Raw genomic sequence first — 22,811 nt, forward strand, 5'->3', positions numbered from 1 at the left:
TTCTGTCACATGCTGCAGCATGGATGAAACTTGAGGACATGACACCAAATGAAAACAGCCAGTCACAAACAGACAAATGGTGTATGATTCCACTTATATGAGGTACCTAGAATAGTCAAATTCGTAGAGACAGAAAGTGGAACGGGGGCTGCCAGGGCTGGAGGAGGGTACCTGTGGTTTAATGGGTACAGAGTTTCAGTTTTACAAGATGACCTTTTGGGGATAGATGGATGTATGACAGTGAGAATGCACTTGATGTCACTAAACTGTATGCTTAACATTATTAAGATAGTAAATTTGATGTCATGTGTATTTTACCACAATTAATTTTTTTCTTTTTGTTTTTTGAAGAGATGAGGCAAGGCCAATATGAGGTAAAATTGGAAAGTAGTAGTTCTTCACCCACTTCTGTCAATCCCTGGGGAACAATATTGAAAGAAGGTATCTCATAGTCAGGACCAGGGCCTTCATGGGGCGTCACCCGTGCAGTCAGAGACCCGTGCTCAGAAGGGCCCTCACTGGGTTTAATGCTCTGCTGTCACGGTCTCAAAATGCTTAACGAATATTGAGCAAAGGGCCCCACATTTTCATTTGCACTTGGCCTCATAAATTATGTAGTCATATTAAATAAATATAAACACATACAACATATACAAACACATACACAGTTGCCTAAGGAGTAACATTTATGCTTTCCAAAAAATTCTGTGAATTTCTGCCAGTGAGTCAAATATTTTTTACAGCATTTCATGTTCATGGTTTTGATCTTTAAGCTGCTGACATCTTCAGCCGAAGACTACCAGGAACACACCTACAGTAGGACAAGTCAAGTTTGTTACTCACTGCATTGAGGGAGAATGCACAGCAGGGGGAACTGTGGGGTATCAGTAAGAAAGTGTCAGGGAGAACCTGTAGCAGGATTTGAGCTTTGCTTGGGTGATTTAGAAGAGGATCTGAGGGTCTGATTTCACTGGATTGGATGCTGTAGAAAGGGAAGGCAATTTGAACACTGTGTATCTCAATAAACATAAATATTTGGAGGACAGACTAGACTGAAGATAAAGCTGTCATGAGCAAAGAAGTAGCAGTCATTCATTTTAGCCAAGAGAAGGCTGCTCAGTATTTGTGGGTTGCACAGTGATCTAATTTTTGTCTATGCTTAGACAAATTTAAAACATGGTCTTGCTTTGTCTCATTCTGTCATGGTCTAAGAGTGACTCTGTCTGAGGTGGGTGTTTGTGAGAATACTTATGTCCAACAGGCTGGGCCAGCTCCAGATGTTAGGGGCTGTGCTTTCGTTGTTTTTTGTTTTTTTCTCTTTCTTAAAACTATGTATCTTGGATTTTGTTTTAGCTACAAATTGAGGAACAGAAACTTTCTTACTACTGTTACTGCAAAAAAAAAAAATACAAAGATATGCTGAAATGCAAACAGATTATTATACTTAACAAAAAGAAGCTCCATGGCAAAGATAATGAGTCGACAAATGATCACGCAGATTCAAAGTCTTTCCTGCTTCTGAGTCAACAAACATAAAGACTCTATTGCAGGTCATCATCACACATGGGATCTGAACCCAAATTTTTTTAAAGGAGAGGGAGAAATCTGAGATTGTAGTCATGTAGATAATTTGGAAGATCTGTAATATATTAACTTAAAAAAAAAAAAAAACCTACCTTAAAATCAAGCCAGAGAATGGCTACCTTATTTTAGAGGATCCTAAGGACACACATGCAGAAGTTCCTCCTTGGAACAACTCAATGTTAGGAATTGAATACCCCTGACCACTACCCCCAGTCAGCAAGCATTTGAAAAATATTTTTACATATAACACATTCCTTGAAGTAGAAGTTTATAAAGTTACTGAAAATATACAAAACAAAGTGTGTTTCTTAGCCAGTTATCAAGAAGTTTGTATTAGTTGTCTAGAGTATTGTGTGGTATCTTAGCAATAGATTAGAAATTGACTAAGTTTGATAACCTAAAATCAAGAAAGAACTGGTTTAAATGGCAGAAAATAGATATTTTAAACACCATCGAGGGAAATTCAGTAAAAAGAGTTACCAGAAAATGTTGCCCTACCAAGATAAGAAGGAAGAGTGAACGTTTACTTGTCCTAGAGGATCCTGAGATTGTGCACCAGCAGTGATCCCCAACCTCCCTGAACACAGTCCGCTTTCTTCACTCAAATAACCACAGTGAGGAGAGCACCACTCGATCCAAAGATCATTTAATTTTCATTTCATGTTTTGGATCCATTTCTTGAAAATTTTTGGAGTTATGTAACTCTGTAAATGTACTAAAAACCACTTTAAGAGCCAAATATATGCCATATATATTGTATCTCAATAAAGCTGTTGTATGTTTCTTATTGCTTTTATACAAATTACCACAAACTTAGTGGATTAAACAATACAAATTTATTATCTTACAGTTCCACGGATCAGAAATCTCAAGTAGACTGACATCAAAATATCAGCAAGGCTGCATTCCCTCTGGAGGCTCTAGAGGCAAATCTGCTCATTGCCTCTTCTAGCTCCTAGAGCTCCCCGCTCACCATTTTCCTTGGCTTCACGGTCCTCTTCCATTTCAGAGCATGCAATCTCATCACTCCAACCTCTGCAATCTCCATCACACCTCCTTCTTCGGCTCTCCTCACTCTCTTCTCCTGATAAGGACCCTTGTAATTACATGGAGCCAATCTGGATAATCTCCCATATTCATATTCTCAACTTAATCACATCTGGTCTCTATTGCCATGTAAGGTAACATAGTCCCAGGTCCCGGGGATTAGGGCATGCACATCTTTGGGGGAGTCACTGTTCTACCTACTACACTTACATCAAAACAACAACAACAAAAAAAAAAACTTTTAGAATATGTGATGTATGTAGAATTCCTGTAAAATTACTGTCCAAAATTGTGCTTACAGAACAGAGAGGACTTATCTATTAAAGCTCCCTCAAATCAGAAAATTAGGTTATGTTTGGCTTTTTGTACTTCACAGATAATTTTCCACCATATTCTGAATTCCACTAGCTGTTGAAAAGTTTGTTGTCAATTTGTCACTCTGTCTTTTCTCTCTACTTTTAAGACTTTTCTTACGTCCCTTGGTGTTTTGTAGTGTCCCTGTGATGTATATATAGATATCCTTTTTATTTATCCTGCTTAGGACACTTTGTTCTTCCAGAATATGAGGATCCGTGTCTTCAACTGAAATGAAGTCTTATTCATTATATCTTCTTAAATCGTTCCTCCCTATTCTCTCTAAATCTTTCAGACCTCTAATGAGATCTATGTTAGGCATCCTCTCTGTATCATTCATATTTCTTAACTACTTTTTCACATTATCCATCTCTTTATCTCCTGAATTCCATGCTAAATAATATCTTCAGATCTGACTTCCAGTTTACTATGGTCATAAAACCTTGTCTCTCACGTGTTTGGGGATTTTTAGTTGTGAGCAGATGTTCACTGAACTCTGTGGGAATTCTTTGAGCCTTTGATTTCAGGTACATTATTCTGGAGACGATGTATCTTCCTGCTGACAGGCACTGCAGACATTACTAACCAAGGGACCGATTTGAATTCTTGGATTAGAGTTTATAAGACCACACAGGTAATATGAATTTGGGTTCCCAAACTCTTAGAGAGCTGGTTTATGGTTATAAATTCTCAGAGAAACTCCTTCTCCCCTCCACCCAGAACCAAGGCCGAGACAGACAAGCCCCCACATACAGACCAGTTATTTTTTCCTACTACTCCTTTCACCAACAATGTCACCCTCTGAATAGTAACTTCACTTGGGGGTCTCCAATTTGATCCCCCATCTTACACAGACTAAGGTTTGCTGTTAGAACCAAAGCAAGATTGGCAATTATCGTAGAGCAGCTGTGACGTTCACATATCTCTTGGAATGTGTGCTCCCAAATTTGGCCTCTCAGAATTTCCATTACTTTCTTGCCAGATCAGCTATGCATTATAAACTATAAATTTACTCAATCCTTTTAAGTATTTTGAAGTGGAAAGGTCTTTCAGGATACTTATTTTGCCATATTGCCAGAAACTAAACTCTAGACTATTTCTTTAAAATCTAATATTCTTAGATATTATGTGCACTTCATATTTCATGATAAAAGAGAAATACTGACCATATCCATTTCAGTAATAAGTTATTAAATACGAATATGATCCCTACTATGCACATGAATTTATAACACACAATTGCTAATTGATTACATCATGGTTCTTGTTCATATGTGTAGTAAAGAAAAATACTGGTTTTTAGAGTTACCACTGGTAAGGCCTTACTCTTCTGTTTTCCAGCTTTGCCCACTTGAAAAAACACATATATGTATTATTTATATAAATTATTGTGTTATATAAATATTACATAAACTTACATATATAAATAATACCTAAATCCACCTGAAGCCAATAAACTTAGCCTTAAAAACAACAATATATTTCTGAAATGCATCAAAACACAAAGAGTGCTTCTTTTTTTATTTAATGTAGCTTATTCACTCTGATGCTTTAGAAATCAAGGCCCACATTGGTTACAAACTCACTCCAGGTCAAAAAGTGTTAGCTCCGTGTGGGATGGAAACCAGTCTTCTGACTCCTTCCCTTAAACACATTGAATAGAAACCTCTTCCTTTTGCTCACTCTTCCTACTAAACCATGATGGTTCTCCCAATTTAAAAAAAAAAAAAATCCTGTCTGGTGGGACTTATTTATGGACTAATTGGCACAATTTACTGGCTTAAAATCTGAAGATTCAAGGTAGCCAATTTACTGGAGAAAATAGAGAGGAGTCTGCATCCATTCCCTCCTTTATGAATGTTGCTAACACCAGAGCCCCAGCCTGTTGAGTTTGAACTTAAGACTACAGGGTTCCTGTTTTCCATCTGGTTAGCCCTGGTGTACCTAACAAAACTACCAAATCCTTCCAGGATTTCATTACCAACAGAGTTCAGCCCACGGGGAGCCTGTGCCACATGGTACATGGCCCATCAATTAGCTCAACCCTCATGGCAGTTTGAAATGAAGACCCTCAAAGTGGGTTGGTCAAGGGTACATGGAGCCATAGACATACGCCCAGGGGTAGAGTTACCGCAATTGTGGGCTTTAGAAAGGCAGGACCTCGGACAAGGACCTGCTATGAAATCGTCCTCCACAGAACCGCTGAAAGTTACCAGAGCTGTTGTCTGACTACCAGAAGCTCAGATGTCGCCTGAACAATGTCCTGTTTCTGCAACAGTGATGTAGCTGCAGGGATAGCTTCCAGGGTCCCTTGCTTCCTTGAAGAGCCTCACAATACATCCCCACTGACAGATGTCATCTGGGTACCTCTATCCTTGTAACCTGAAAGGGCCTAGCACCTACTTTGTTCAGAAATTAGATGGAACTATTGGCTGAAGGAAATTGTCACATATCTAAACTGCTTGGTTTTAAACTATATGATTTATATAAATTAGACCTGCAGCAATGGCTAAGCCTAGGGACCAATAACACTGGTAAATGTTAACTACGTTGCCCATAAATATAACCAGAATAAAAATGTTCATATCTCTGAAGGACTGTTTATAGCTACCAAACAAAAAATTATTTCTGTTCAATTAAACGTATTTGCTATTAAATAGAAACAAGTGAGAAACATAATATAGTGGCCCTGTTCCCTTTCTGGAAAGACTTTGTTTTCATAACTTACTTTTAAAAGTAGAAAGAAAAATAAACATGCCCATATTTCTACTGAGAACTAACAACCACCAATCTTGACATATGTGCTTCTTGTCATTTTTTAAATAAGCAAAACATTAAAGTTCTTTTAAACGCCAACCTCACAGAACTATTTTGTACTGAATTCAGACAGGGTTTTTAAATGCCAAAGCCTGAAAACACAATAATTACCCACTTCATCCTTGAGAGAATTATGTTTGAGTAGCTAATGTGCTCAAAGCACCTGCTTTATACTGCAGTAAGCCAAAGCAAACTTTTAGCCTTTCTTCCCAATGTAGTGAGTCAGATTAGAACAAACAGATGGGACGACAAAAGAGGCTCTTATTTCTTCGATGAGCTGCTGTTCTATGGACTTCCCAGGGATTGTCCCTATGGAGAAAGAAAGGAAAAAGAGACAGAAAGTGGTAGCCAGAATAACCACACCAATGGCCTCATGCAGATTACACGCAGGATGAAGAATTTACATAAGGAATTTGGCCTCGAGGCCCTTTCTGCCCCTGGAAAAGACATGGGCATGAGGGGAGAGACCTGGTCACACATTAACCCACTGGACCACTGCATGGCTGCAAACTCCAGAACGCTGCTATGCAGGGATCCCAAGAGAAAACCATATAAAAGGTTTGGAGGAGCTTTTAGACATACTCAGACAATCCCTCATGTTCTCAAGTTCAATAACTATGCCCATAAATCAAAACCAGCCATTTGGCAATGTTTTATCCCAGTTAGATCAGTTCCAATATTTTTCATTGAGTATTTTGGAAGAACTTAACACAAAAATACCTGGAAAAGAAAGGGCTCTCAGTAGGGTTTTCAGCGGCCTCAGACATGCTAGAATGTTGCAGCCTACACTGTTTAAGAGTTAAGAAAGCACTCATTCAAAGCTCTTTAGTAAGTGCCTGCAGCATACCAGTTCTACCTCTAGAGGTCAGCCTAGCACTAGAAGTCAAAATATTTCCATCCTGACTTCAGTGAATTTATAAATTTTCATTTAAAATTGGAGAAAAGGAAACGTTAACAATTATCCCTGTAGGGCAAAATATGGGTGGTTTTAATTTCTTCATAATTCTATCTTTGAAGTTTTATTCAAAAGGAGCATTTATTACTTTAAAAAGATAAAGACAATGGAGAGATTGGAATCCTTGTATACTACCACTGGGACTGTAACACGTGCAGCTGCTATGGCAAACAGTATGGTGGTTCCTCAAAAAATTAAAAATGGAATTACCACAAGACCCAGAAATCCCACTTCTTGATATATATTCAGAAGAAATGAAAGCAGGGACTTAAAAGAGATATTTGTACACCCACGTTCACAGCAGCATTATTCACACTAGCCAAAAGGTAGAAGCAACTCAAATGTCCATCAGTGGATGAAGGGATAAACAAAATGTGGTCTATACACACAATGGAATATTATTCAGTCTTTAAAAAGAAGGAAATCCTGGGGCGCCTGGGTGGCTCAGTCGGTTAAGCGTCTGCCTTTGGCTCAGGTCACGATCTCAGGGTCCTGGGATCAAGCCCCACATCAGGGTCCCTGCCCAGTGGGGAGTCTACTTCTCCCTCTCCCTCTGCCCCTGCCCCTTGCTTGTGTGCTCTCTCTCTCAAATAAATAAAATCTAACCCCCCCCCATACACACACACACACACACACATACACACCCTTCCAGGCACTTTCCTTTGATCAGCAACAACAATGCTAGATGGAGACTGGCAGATTCTTTTCTGGACAAACTGAAGAGTCAAAGAAAGGAGCCATGCAGAAACGGATACTTAGAGACGGCACTGCTGCTTGCAGTCCCTTACCCTGGCTCCGCTGCTCTGGAATCCCACGCTGGACTTCCTGAGCACCCCCATCCACCACTCTAACTACACACGGGAAGATGAATCATTGAAGAGCCACAAAAATCCTGAATTCAGTTACTGCAATATGAAGGTGGGGGACAGACGTGTGACAGTGCAGCCCATCTCCTGCAGTGGGATCATAGGCGGACCCTACAAATCATTCCTGTTTTTGAAGTGGGGGTAAAAGGATAGAACACAAAAGTTTTCATTGAAGAGTGGCCCCAGATTTCTTTTGCTTGACGGCACAGTGTTTTTAAAGTCTTGAACGCCTTCCACCAAAGGCTAGGTCCAATTTGCCAAGGGCTCCACCTCTTCCTACTTCATTCTCTCCCCAACAGGTTACCAGCCCAGCCCCCTTGCTGACCTGAATTTGAAAACCACTCAGTGAAGTCTAGAAGTTTAAATGTACTGTGGAAAGAAAAAGAATTCTTTCCATTTGCCCCACAGGATTGCTGGGGATCTCATTGTTCCCTTTGGTCCCTGCCATCACTGCCCCTGCTTCTCCCCTCCTCACCGGGGCACTCTGAAATTCTCTTCCCTCAGGCTGGTGGTGACACTGGGACTTGGGGGGTGGGAGAAACTCAGGGGGAGCAGAGGGCCTGCGTAAGCCTCAAGTCTGTCGATTTCACTCAAGTTTACACATGAGTATCAAGCCTTGGCCCAGTTAATACATGTACTTTCATTTGTTTGTCATTGTTTGAAACCTCAGAGAGACACGAACCAGACAAAGCAGAATTCATACCATTCATGAGTCCACACCCTATACTATATAAGCCTTCACAGCCCTACTTTCACTGTTAATATGCACGTGTCCACATGCACAGAAGCATGCCGGATCATGACAGAAGTCCACATGCACAGAAGCATGCCGGATCATGATAGAAGCATGTATCCTCAAAATGTTCCTCAATAGTCACTCATTCCCACCATTCAGAGACAGCCAAAGTATTCTGATTTCTCCCCAATTTTCTGAATGTACAATGAGCATATATAACTTTTACGAATCAGATAAAGCTACACTATTTCTGTTTGGGAAGAAAAATAAATAATTGAAATGAAGCAATCATTTGAACTGCCCTAGTGACAGCCAAGTGACAGCATGATCTGTGAACACACAGATAAGAGGCTGAATGACCCGGCTGAACCCATAGCCCGTTGGTGTGAAATTTTGGCATCAGTACCTCAGATCCCTTCTGAACTTTCCTGTGCAGTTAGGTTTAGTCAACTCATTTCCTGTACCCCACTTCAGGGGAGCTTCAATTAAACCACAAAGGCAGGCTCCTGCTCATAAATAGGGTACATGTCTCTCCATTTATTGTAGTTTTATTTCCTGTCATTCAATAAAATTTTGAAAATTTCTCCATGAATGTGTTACACGTTCTTCTATTTATACCTAGGTTGTTCACATTTTTGGTAAGTGTAGCAAATTTTTTACTGTTTCCTATCGATGTATTGCCAATGTACAGAAATATAATATTTTTTTTTCTACCTGACATACATTTTCCTTGGAGTTTGGCCTATACAATCTATGCTCAAATTTCACCTGATAATAAAGCAATTGCTATCAGTCTGACTGGGCCTGCTCAACTTCTCCTGAAATGTCATGACATGTTAATTATTACTCATACACTGCTGATCTATTTCCCTGGGTGGGGGAACAGTAAATATTTTAGGCTTTGTGGATCATTTGGTCTCTGTTGCAACTCCTTATTGTGGAGTGAAAACAGACATAGATAATACATAAAAAAATGGGCATGCTGTGTCCCCGTAAAAGTTCATATGGTACACTGCCTTAAGACAGGCACTGGGACCGATAGTTCTGCATCAATTCCTACAGAAGAGGAATTTTCCAAGTAGAGGATGGCTGCAGAAAGACAAAACCAGGAACCCTCAGAACCTGGAATCAGTAGATAGCAATCTAACCACAGGAACCTGACCAGAGCTCACTATATTGGTAATCAACCCATCTACTGCCAAAATCCTGGGAATTAGTCATTTTGGCTGCACTCAGCCGGGCTCACACATGAGGCCGCAGGCAGATGGCACATTAGCTAGGGGCTGTTGGAGGAGGATGGCTTCACTCATTGATATAGCAGCTGGTGCTGGGGTTGGCTAGTGCTGGCTGACAGCTGGGCACATGTCTGGATGTCCACACTGAACTGATTGACAGGGTGGAGGATGGCAGGAAGGTAAGTTCTCAAGGCACAGGTGCCTTCCAGGGCTAGCATCACATCTGCTATCTCTCCTACTGGCCAGTGCAAGTCCGTGGCCAAGCCCAGAGTCAGGCAGTGGGAGAAGCGAAGTCATACTGCAGAGAGGTGTGCAGACAGGGATGGAAGCAATTTGTGGCCATTTTGTGATCTACTACACTCAGCTATTCTAGCCAAAGATATAGAGGAAAACTAATAAATGTCCCTTTCAAGCCAGAACAGATCAATCCAAGAGGAATCCAGATCAAAAATTGAATTCAAGATATTTAAGCACGTACATAGGTCTGGGTAGCAGAAGCCCAGTTACTAGAAATGCCTGAGATCAGGGACAGAGTTCAGCCACTCAAGAGACGAGAGTACAGGGCAGCTAGCTGGTTTCAGGGATCACTTCCAGTGGTTTATTGAATCCTAATCTATTCACAAAGCTCATCTGGTTTGGGGGGATTTGCATACCAGAATGACCACCTACAGGTGGTAAAGTTATGGCAACAGAGAAATTTAAGAGTAAGTTTACCAAAAGACAGTGATTTCAGACCGGGACTCCCGTAAAACAAGGCGGTTTGCTCCCTCCCTCAGAATGGAGGCGGTCCCTGAGATATCAATATGGCCCACGCCAGGTGCCCCTGGTCCAGTGACGGCCAGAATGGCCCTGTTACTACATGGAAATAACACTGGATCCAAATCCTAAAAAGTCATGTCCCGATCTATGAGTCCATATTATAACTTTTACTTGATTTTTGTTTTTCTTCTTAAAATACATAGTCTCATATTCTTACTTGAGACCTAACATGTGCCAAGCATCAGGCATCCAGTGGAAAACAAAAACCAAGTAGTAAAGCATCTGCTAATAAGGTTTTCCAAGGTCAAGCTACCCTTCTATTTTGAGATTTAAATATGTTAAGTTTTAAGTTTCTCATTTTACTGCTCTGTTAGAAAAAGATTAGTCTTGGATGACATCTTTTTAATTTTTTTTTAATTCCCCATGATGGCATGGTATGAGTTGTGATAATTTCTCTAATCTTCTAATGTTGTAATATTTTTTAAAATCAACTTCACGCAGTTTAAGTTCATTTTTACAATTTCAGAAACAGGATGTACCATTTCTACTCATTTAAGAGTAGTGTTTAATAGGTTTAACATAAATAGAATTTTCATGCAGAAGTAGTAATATTTCAACCACATATTTTCTACTATAAAATGTTCAGAGGATCTGAATTTGGGAAGTGAGCCAAACTGCAAGGGTGGGACAGATGGCTGGGAAAGTCTATGAAAAATACGGCGAGAAGAATTACTCTTTGAGACTCTAGACAAGCTTCCCATGACTCAGCTAAACAAATTACTGAGCTAGTGCCTATTTCTGGAGACAAGAGGTGTGCATGCTGCTTCTTTCGGTGGCCATAATGGCTATCACAGAGATCCCATAACATTTCAATAATGAGAGGTACTGAGAGTGTAACGCAGAGTCTCTGTCCTCATGGAGCTCACAACCCAGTATGATGAATGAAGACCACAAACTAGTGTCCTAAAAGGCTGCCTGTTGGGCACAGACTATTTTGACCCATCAGTCAATTCAACCCAATGAAGAAGATACATTGTTTATACTTCTTGACAAAAAAGATAAAGTTGATTCTCCTTATACCTTATGCCTAATACATGATCAGGGACTTTGTAGTTTTGGTTCCTGGACATCTAAGGACTATAGCCAATAACCCAATGTTGTTGACCTGAGCTAACAGTCACTGTTGATCTGCAGGGTGATACAGTTTGCTTACTGAAAGAAGCAGCAATAATTCTTTCCTAACTGAAAAAAATTTTGAAACTCAAAACTCTTCTTAATGACCAAGGTATTTACAAAGATAAGGTTTGGACTCAATCCTCTTCACTTGGTCTCTGTGTACAGGAATGGAATATCTGAAAATCTTGTGATTTAAGAAAGGGAAGCAGGTGGCTTTACTTAAATGACAAGACCAAAAGTGTAGTCCTCCCTGGGAGGGCAACATGACACAACTCAACCTGATTTTCCTGCTGCTGTTTGCTAGCAATAATTCGAGAAGAAAGAGGTAGTCAGTCACAAGATACCCTAAGATCTCTACTTCTTGCCAAAGAAGTATAACCAGTTCTGCATATTTAAGTTAACTCAGCGTATGTGTAGATGAATTACAAAAATAAAGCTTCTGCTATTGAGAAAAGATCTGTGTGTATTCTTCTTAAGGCTTGGATACGTAAGAATTCAGTAGATTTGCTTTTCTTTGATAAAGCTGTTAATGGCAATAAATTATTTTGGTTTTTTTGGTTCAAAACTCTTACAGACTGACATCTAAAAGTTCAACCTAATCAGGCACCAATTATATTAAGAAATATTAGCTCTTAATTAAGCAAAGCAGTAGGATAACAGGAAAGCCTTTTTTCTGGCCTTAAACAAACAAATATATTTTTTTAAGGTTTATTAATTTTAGAGAGAGAAAGAGAGACAGCACGAGCAGGGCGGAGGAGCAGAGGGAGAGAGAGAATCCCAAGCAGTCTCCCCACTGAGCACAGAGCCCGAAGCAGGGTTCAACCTCACGACCCTGAGATCATGACCTGCGTCGAAACCAAGGGTTGGACGTTCAACTGACTGAGCCACCCAGGTGCCCCAACAACAACAACAAAAAGTTTTTAATTTTTTTAATTTAAAAATTAAAAACCCTACTCATAGTTTTCACATATACTCCCTCATGCCTGAAAGGGCTTTAAAAGTGATACACTAAAATGATACACCTAAAAAATAAGGCCTAAAATACAAATACCCAAAGAAATAGAACAAAGAACTTTTCAATTAGGAAGGCATCTTAGACTTTTCTCTTGGTTCTGAGTGGAATTCGCTTGACAAAATAAAATATGAAATGGTAACAGAAGTGGGAAGTCTGGAGAGTAGAGGTCAGCAAACTACCCACTGGTCAAAGCTGCCCCACCACTTGTTTTCATATGGCCTGTGAGATGAAATGGCTTTTACATTTTTAAGTGGTTGGGAAAAAACCCGAAGAATAATAATACTTTGTGACATGCGAAAATTATATAAACTCCAAAGTTCGGTGTGAATTCATGAAATTTCACTGGAACACAGCTGGGCCCGTTCGTTCACATATCGTCTGTGGCTGCTTCACTCTGCAAGGAGTAGCTGCTACAGAGGCCATATGACCTGAAAAGCTTAAAATATTTCCTATTTGGCCATTACAGAGAGTTGGGCAGTGCCTGGAGTGCGGGTGCAGCTGGCTTCACACCTGACTTGATCAAAGGCAGTGCTCTCCTCCGACACCAGATCAGTTACTGAGCTGACTGACATGTCTAGGCTCCAAATCCACCAACCACAAATACTGTCAATGTTGTGAGAAACAAAGGCAGAAGAAAAATGATTAAATTTCGGGGCACCTGGGTGGCTCAGTCATTAAGTGTCTGCCTTCAGCTCAGGTCATGATCCCAGTGTCCTGGGATCAAGCGCCACATTGGGGTCCCTGCTCCGCGGGAAGCCTGCTTCTCCCTCTCCCACTCCCCCTGCTTGTGTTCCCTCTCTTGGGTGTCTCTCTCTGTCAAATAAATAAATAAAATCTTTTTTTAAAAAAATGATTAAATTTCCTTACTATCTACAGCCCATTGACAAGTCCTTGAAACAGAGTGACATTCCTCTAGGGACTCAACTGCTTCAATGTTGATACTTTGCTAAGGGCAAAAGGCAATCTTAGCCCAACCCCAGGACCCTATGAGTCTACTTTAACATATAAAAATTCCTTCGGAAACTTCCTTTATATCTAAACCCCCCAAGATACATGTTGGCAATCATCACCCAAGCATATGATCCACCAATATACATCTGAAGGGTCTCATGACTCACGTTTTATTAGACAGTCATAAATGACCTTTTCCCAACAAAAGCTAGCCCCCTCAAGGTTCTGGAAATCTTGCTTCCAAAATTCCTTAGAGACTTACCCTAACCCTAACCCCCTCCCAACTTGGAAATATATAATGGGCTGCTCCTCATGACCCCAGAGCAGCTCCTCCTGCCTATGGGTCCTGCCCTTGTGCTTTAATAAAATCAACTTTTTGCACCAAAGATGTCTCAAGAATTCTTTCTTGGCCATTGGCTTCGAACCCTAATGTTCTTTCCTACATCATCAACAGAAAACCGTATAAAAGTCCAAGCCTGCTAAAAGGTCAATATAGCCACACAAGTATATGAAGCCTAGCATTGTTACCAACTACCATTTCCAAACTGGAGCTTGTTATGTTCTTATGCAGAAAAACCACTTACTATGGTAATAAGAGAGAAATTTAACGAAGTAGACATAATTTTACTTACTTAGGAAAACTATAAATTCTGTAAAAAAATTTTTTAAAGATATTATTTATTTATTTGACAGAGAGAGACACAGCAAGAGAGGGAACACACGCAGGGGGAGTGGGAGAGGGAGAAGCAGGCTTCCCGCCAAGCAAGGAGCCCGATGTGGGGCTCGATCCCAGGACTCCGGGATCATGACCTGAGCCAAAGGCAGACGCTTAATGACTGAGCCACCCAGGCACCCCAAATTCTGTATATTTCTTTACAACAGTATCCCCCTTTATGAATTTTTCATTATCAGTAGATCACTTCCCATTGCTCCCTACATCACTTCCATTAAACCAAATATTGAGTTCTTTGTGCTACTGTGTTCCTTTTCTTGATGCCCTTTTAGAACACTCTAACTCAAGGGGTGCCTGGGTGGCTCAGTCGTTAAGCCTCTGCCTTTGGCTCGGGTCATGATCCCAGGGTCCTGGGATTGAGCCCCGCATGGGGCTCCCTGCTCTGCAGGAAGCCTGCTTCTCCCTCCCCCACTCCCCCTGCTTGTGTTCCCTCTCTCACTGTGTCTCTGTCAAATAAATAAATAAAATCTTAAAAATAAATAAATAAATAAAACACTCTAACTCAATTTGAAGAAATCCTTTTACCTCTCAGTTGGTTCCTTTTTTTATGCTCATTCTCTCCAGAGGTGTATTTTTTTCTGCATTACAACAGTAGAACATAAGGCTTTTAAGTTATTTTTACTAAGGCTTAAAATTTATTTTTAAAGACTTTTGAAGACTTCCACTTCCAATACTATTGTGGGCCAAAATGTCTGAGGGGCTGTTTATAAACCACAGGATCCCACATAAGAATAATTTTTATGCAGGAGAGAGTCACAGCAAGTAGAGCAAGTAAGGAAAAATTTCAAGGTTCTCCCTTTAACCAAAAGAAGAAAAAACAAAAAGAACTCAAAGATCTACAAATAGCAAATAAGCATATGAAAATATGCTCCACACATCAGGGACATGCAAATTAAAACAACAATGAGCTACCACCACATACCTGTTAGAAGGGCCCAAATCCAGAACACTGACAACACCAAACGCTGCGGGAACTCTGACTCACTGTCGATGGGAGTGCCAAGCAGTCCAGCCACTTTGGAAGACGGTTTGGCAGTCTGGCCTTTGGTGCTCCACCCAGATCTCTCTGAATCCCTTTTACCAGCACTGGGTGCCCACCCCCAACTTTTGAAACTTTGCTGCTGCTAATGGCTTCCACCTGCCCCCACCCTCAGAGTTCCACCCCAGGACCCAGAGCAGAGACACAGAAGCCCCTGGGAGTTCACATCCACCCAAGCTCCTAGGAATGCCCCTAGTCAGTGACTGATGCAGAAATATGGAAGGTCAGCTCTCTTGCCTTAAGGGGTGACAAACTTCACACAGCATTTTATGCTCCGGGACTCCATGGAATCTTGTTGATCCTGGGACTTCTGAAATCATATCCTTATAGTTGGCCTCTTTGTCTTCCTTTTCCTGTCCCCACCAATCCCTCACTGGTTTCTCCTGGGAGCACTTCTTTAATAAATCGCTGGCCTGGGAATCCTTATCTCAGGATCTGATTCTGAGGAACCGGAGCTAAGACAACCTCAAGTACTGGAATTATTAGATACATGATACAAAATAATTACGTATTAAGTGCTCAAAGATTTAAAAAATGTAACCACAAAGAATGAGCAAACAGTGAGAAGCTATTAAAAATGAACAAGTATATTTGGTAAAGAAGCAGATAGAACTATTAAAGTCAAAATTTAATTATGGAAATAAATTCAATGGATGGCTTAAATAACAGATTAGACATAGCTAAAACTAGAATTAGTGAACTGGAAGAAAAATCTAAAGAATGTATCCAAAATATATTCCAACAAGACAGGGAGACAGAAAATATAAGAGAGTTTAAAAGATGTGAAGGCTAGAATGTGTTGGTTCAATAGACATATAATCAGAATCCCAGAAAGAAAACTAGACCCAGCAATCTCATTCTTAGGTAATCTTGCACTTCTGCACCAGGAGACATATGGAAGGATACAAATGGCAACATTGTTTACAATAGCCCACAACTGGAAATAGCTTAATGTTCATCAGAAGGATAAAACATAAGTAAATAATAGCAAAGTCACACACTAGAAAATTATATAGCAATAAGCAATAAACATAGATGTACTACAGCTATAAGCAATAACATGGATGAATCTCAAAAAATTCTTTTATAAAGCACAAAAATAAGCAAAACTAAACCATATATCATTTAGAGACTCATATCAATGATAAAACTTTTTTAAGGCAAGGTAACAGTATAGATACTTCTGGTGAGAAGATAGCGGATTAGTTTCAAAAGGTGTACACAGGGTATTGACAATATTCTAGATCTCAAGATGGATAGTAGTTTCATGAATGCTCATTTTATTATATTCTTCATAAACTAGCATAAATGATCTATTTTGTATATATTAAATATTATATTAAAAGTAATGTTTGTAGAATCTCTATAAAACAAATAGTATAGATGGGTGCTAAAGGAACTCAGACACACCCTTACCATGTCAGATGAACCACAGCTTGTATCTTGTACCTTACTGTGTCTTTGAGCAGGTTACTGACCATTCATAGACCTAGGCTTTCTCATAAAATAATGGCAATAATATCTGCCTCATGGGGCTTACTCTGAGAATTTATATGGTAAGATTACTAGACTATAAGTTCCATGGTGGGTAGGACTGTGTCTCTCTTACTCATCTATGTATCCCTAGTGGATAGCACGTGCCTGGAACATAGCAGGTATTTATGCTAATTCCTCTTCCTTCTAAAGAGTACAGAACAAAGTGTTAGGAGTATATGTGTTTAGCTTTAGAGTGGTTCTTTCATTGTTTTTGGTTTTGAGGTTTTTTTAATTTTTAAAGATTTTATTTTTAAGTAATCCCTACACCAACGTGGGACTTGAATTTACAACCCAGAGATCAAGAGTCACATGCTCCACCAACTGAGCCAGGCAGGCACCCCCGTTTGTTTGCTTTGCAGATTGACGTTTCATCTTGGCATTGACTATATGTTACTATATGTAAGAAGTAACTTGACTTCTCCAGGTTTTGGGTTCTTAATCTGTTGCACAACAAAACTGAACTAAGATATATAATTTCTCAGTGTCTATAGCCTGATGTCACACCATACATATTATTCTTCAAAAAGTTAACAATAATTTAAAAAAGTAAACAATATTTTTGTTACACAAAATGTAAATTCAAGTTACATGTTCACGGATATCCCCCAAGAAGAATAACTATCTCAACAATACCATGTGTGAGATGATCCAAATTGTGTTCAGCAATAGTCCTCTTAGGTGAATGTGTTATGAATTAGGGCCCTTTTACCTTCCAGCACATTACATTAGTTTGGTGCTTCTATCTTCGACCTCCCTCATTCTTGGCCTCTTTCCTATGGTTCCTATATTTCTTCTGTGATTATTCCCAAAACTCAGCCCTCCTCATGCTTAGCACTCAGCGTATGTAAGTTCATCAACTCTGACACCTTTAACTATTACAGTTATCACAATTCATATGAGTCCTGACAACATTAGATCAATAGGTCAAAACAAACCTCAGGACCCCCGTTCCTAAAATGTAATGCCCATGCAGCTCTGGCTACCACATGCTGAGCGCAGAGTCATCTGCCCAGAGGGAACACAGGGAAACCCAGAGCTCCAGGCTTGTGTGACACGGGAGAGAAGCTTACTCACTCAGGCTGGAAGCCTAAGAGGAATGTTTAGCTCCTCCACTCCCATCACACATCTTTACAATCCTAACGGCCCTCTCATAATCTGAGCCCCTTCTTCAGTCCGAATTGGTTATGGCTCAGCCACCGTGGGCCTGGTCTTTCCAGCTCAAAGGCACTGTAACAGCCATCAAATGGAAGAGTAAAATCACAGATATTTACAGCCTTGAGAATATGATAAATAAGACCCACTGAGCGCAGCAAGAGCTGTTTCAATTCCCCCTGGAAGGTGCCAGCCAACTTACCTGATCTTTTCCAAGGCATTTGTTACCTGCTGTGGCTCAATATCATAGAGTTTCACCTTGAAGCCTCCACTGGCAAACAACATAGCCCAGCTTTGCCCAATGAGTCCGCTAAAGGGAAAGAAAATAACCCAGAATGAAATTTTTAAAATTATACAGCATCCTATTTAAAAATACTCAGTATCTTAAAATTATAGACCTGTCTAGCTGTATTTATTTAAAATGTTATCTCTTTCTATATAGGAGCTCCTGAAGCCTCAGCTCCAGGGTCAGCAGTAACCTTCTGCCCGGTACACTGCTGGGTGTCAGGTGGTTAACATTAGTTCACACACTGAAGCAAAAACTTACAGGAGAGAGGTGGGAGGGTGTGGTGGAGGCAAAAGGCCCCTCTGTGAACCCCCATGTGACCACTGTTTCAGGCAAGTTACTTAATGTGAAGAAAAGAGAGAGTATTTTCCCCATCCTCCTGAAATAAATAATTGCTGCTACCACCAGCAGCTTTTGAGCAGATCTTGGATGCCAGGCAAGATTTAACATCGTACGTGGCTTTCCTCCGTTAATCTTTACAACAACCCCACAAAGTAGGTGCTATTATTATTTCCCATTTTATATATGGGAAAACTGAGGCACAGAGGGGTTAAGACTATGCAGGCTGTACGTGCTGGAGCTATGAGATGAACCCAAACAGCCCGACCCTCAGATCCCAACTAGTGGTACCTCTGCCCACACTGTTTCAGTGTGTTACCAGAAAAGGAAAAGATAAAAAAGACATGAAGAACTTACACAGAGTTGTTCAAAAGGCTAAAAATGAATGTTAAGGAGGACGTCTAGAGCCCAAAACTTGGTTTCTAATATCATTCTCCAATAAAAGGAACCAAGGCTCCTTGAAGAAATGGCTGATTCTAGGACTAAGCCAGGAAATACACAACATGAGCCCAGAGTAATTGGGAGAGCCAGAATGTACACAGTGCTCACAAAAAATTAAAATTTAAAAATAATTGTAAAAGCCTATCTTGACAGAACATGTCAAAGGAACGCAGGAGCCAAATGAAAGCTCTAGAGGACAATGCTGGAGTAAGTTGAGCAAAAAAGTAAAGTAACACGGGATTATAACCCAAAGTATAAACTACGTATCCATGAGTCCACACTGATATCAATAAATGTTTGAATAAATAAATGGGAGGAGAAGCCAAATCTCCCTTGCAGAAGAATTGCACAATAATTTATGTAGACACTCTGCCCTCAGAGAGTTGTAACATAACTCCCCACTACTGAAGCATGGGCTGTACAGAATGCCTTCCTTCCAAAGAGTACAGTAATGAAAAGGGAAAATTTAGAGTGACTTTACAGTGGAGAAAACTGGCAAACACTACCTCAGATAAGTGATCAAGGTCAACAACAGTGATAAATAATGTTATAGGATGCACCCTGGATACAACATGATGAGAAGGGCACTTCATCTCTGTAGTCTTCCTCCCAAATACCCATCACCCTTCTAATAATGAGAAAAACATCACACAAATCCCAACACAGAACAGTCTCCAAACTATCTGACCACCACTCCTCTTCACTGTCAAGGTGACTAAAAACAAAGAATATCTAAGAAACTCACAGTTGAGAGGAGCCAAAAGAGAAATGACAAGTAAATGTAATTTGGTATCCTGGATGGGATCCTGAACATTAGGTAAAAACTAAGGAAATCTGAATAAAGTACGGATTACTAAATAATAATATATCAATATTAGCTCATTAATTGTAAGAAATGTACCACACTAAGATATTAATAATAGGGAAAACTGGATGAGGGAGTATATAGGAACTTTCTGTACTATCCTCACAATTTTTCTGTAAATCTAAAAAAAAAAGCCTATTTTTTTAAAAAATGAATGTTTATAACAGCAATTCCACTCCTAGGTATGTACCCAACAGAAATGAAACATATGTCCCCGAAAAACACCACTTTGTACATATATGTTTATATGAGCCTTATTCATAACAGCTAAATGGAAATGACCCAAAAGTCCAATAGCTAATGAATAGGTAAATAAAATGTGGTATACCCATAAAAAGTTATTCAGGAACAAAAAGGAATAAAGTACTGATATGTGCTACATGGAACCTTAAAAAAATTCTCAGCAAAAGAAGTCAATCAGTAAGGTCTACATATTGCATGATTCCACTTCTAGGAACTGGCAAATCTCTAGAGACAGAAAGTGGATCTGTGGTTGCCCATGGCTGGAGAGGAAGGAACAGGAGTGACAGCTGATGGGGGCAGGGTTTCTTTTGGGATGACAATAATACTCTAAAATTGACTATAGTAACAGTTGTACAACCCTGTGAATATACCAGAAGGGTGAACTGTGTGCTAGATGAATCTCAACAAATCTGTGATTAAAAAATGAACGTAGGGCGCCTGGGTGGCTCAGTTGGTTAAGCGACTGCCTTCGGCTCAGGTCATGATCCTGGAGTCCCTGGATCGAGTCCCACATCGGGCTCCCTGCTCGGCAGGGAGTCTGCTTCTCCCTCTGACCCTCCCCCCTCTCATGTGCGCTCTCTCTCTCTCTCTCATTCTCTCTGTCTCAAATAAATAAATAAAAATCTTTAAAAAAAAAATGAACGTATATGAAAATGTTTTGAAAACCAACTCCTGCCACACAAATGTAAAGCAATAATACTTAGTAAGCTATTAAATTTGGTTGAGCGGAAGGGCAAAGAGGAAATGATTATCACATTTGGTGGAATGTAGGTGGTTACCTTGAAGCACGATTAGAATTCTTTCCCCAAAGGTGCTTGCCTGCTACATGAGTGTTCAGCTAGAGGTGAGAGGAAATCAAGGGATTTCTTCAGAGGAGGTGATGTACAGGTAGGTAGCTCAGAGAGCTAATAGGCAAAAAAATCCACTTAAACTTGTCTCCAATTCCAAATTCCAGCGCTGTTTCATTACATTCCAAGCTCACCCATTCAAAAGGGTATACCACAGTTTCCCCTTAGGGGACCCATAGGCTAACAGATATATTTGATGATGCTCCACAAGGGCAGAACTAGTGGCGGGGCCAGTGAGAACTTACCGAACCTGCTGAGTAATCCAACTCTGGATGCAAAGAACAGCTATCTGTGTTCATCATCTTATGATTTTAAAAATGACCGCTAAATTATTCAGACTTAAAAGGAAGGAAGTTCTGGACACATGCTACAACATGGATCAAGGTGGAAGACATAATGCAAAATAAAATTAACTCAGTTACCAAAAGACAAATACTGTATGATTCCACTTGTATGAGGTACTTAGAGTAGTCAAATCCATAGAGACAGAGAATAGAATGGTGGTTACCAGGGGTTGGGGGAAGGGAGCACTGGGGACGTGTTATTTAATGGGGACAGAGTTTCAGTTTTGCAAGAGAAAAAGTTCTGGAGATTGGTTGCACAATGTAAATGTACTTAACACTACTAAACCACACACTATTCTCACAACTTTAATATGATTTGAAACTTTTCCATAATATAAAGTGTATGAATGGGAAGAAAGGAAGAAGAGACAGAATATAGACAATTTTATTGAGGTCTGAAGAAAAATGTGGCAGTTACTCAAAGGAGAAACGAGGTCAAGAGGGGATACTTATGAGGCTGGGAGAAATAACCATGTTTACATGCTGTAAAGCATGATTCCCCGCAGACAACACAGCACTTTGGCCTGAGGCTCCTGCACCTACTTCCACTGCTTGGGTCGTCCTGAGGCTTGATGTTACTCAGGAAAAGGCAGCCCCAGTAATCAAGCAGGTGGAAAATCCCTGGAATTGGAGGTATCGGAACAGAGGTAGGTAATCACTTGCCATCAAAAATTGGGTAGGTGATTAGACTATGCTCCACTTTTCTCTCAATCTTGAGATTTTTCCAATGCCATTTGGAATATTAAAAGTGAATTGCATCTGAGACACAAATTGCCCTTGGTACTCTTCATACAATGCAAAGAGAAATCAACATTCTCTAGGGTTCCTCTAAATTGGAAGCTTCTCAAAATGTGATCCAGATATCAGCAGCAACATATTCCCCATTTCAGAGGGGCCGAAAGGGGTGTGTGGACAAAGCCAGGCATTGAGTGGTACGAGGCACTTTTCCATGAGCACTCACATGTCTTGCTGGCTGTTCTTCAGCCAGACCATTTGTCAGAGTTATTTTGCAGAAATACATCCCTTGAGGATAAAGAGCAAGCTTGCTTACCTCTTACTATAAAAATAGTTGTTTCCCCAAGCTCAATGTTCCTGTCCTAGAACACACTGAATCTGCAGGTATCCACCTGGAACCTCCACATCTCCCCCATGGGACTCAGGGCAAAAGGAATAAATACTAATAGGATGCTCATGCTGCCTGCCCTGTTATGATTAAGAAAATTCTCTGTCTCTGACCCATGAGTCTCATGTTCTCTGCCAGAGGAAGTATTAACAAGCTAAATTATTAGCTTGCAAGTAGACAGAACATTCAGCAGGACAAGCTTGTCTCAGATGTGGTGTCATTTCATTGTAGTAACTACGTGCTACTTTGGGGAAGGGGGGTGGCTAGAATAGCAGTCAAAGGATGGGCTCCAAGAAGTATTATCCCCACTCCGTCTCTCCTCCCCCTACCTTTCCTAATTCAGCTAATCTATCATTCAGGCTCTGAG

General features: G+C 40.2%; 1 protein-coding gene across 1 annotated transcript in view; it reads right to left on the minus strand.

Annotated features, from left to right (window-relative positions):
• Positions 1-22,811, minus strand: part of CRYL1 (crystallin lambda 1) — a 146,736-nt gene that overhangs the window by 110,158 nt on the left and 13,767 nt on the right. The window contains exon 2 of the mRNA XM_028107989.2: positions 18,158-18,265. Coding sequence (XP_027963790.1) covers positions 18,158-18,265 — 108 coding nt within the window. The remainder of the gene's footprint in view (positions 1-18,157; positions 18,266-22,811) is intronic.

The sequence above is a fragment of the Eumetopias jubatus genome, unplaced genomic scaffold (genome assembly GCF_037043125.1).
Source record: "Eumetopias jubatus isolate StellerSeaLion01/CBP00866 unplaced genomic scaffold, mEumJub1_p1.0 scaffold_3, whole genome shotgun sequence".
Classification (NCBI taxonomy): domain Eukaryota; kingdom Metazoa; phylum Chordata; class Mammalia; order Carnivora; family Otariidae; genus Eumetopias; species Eumetopias jubatus.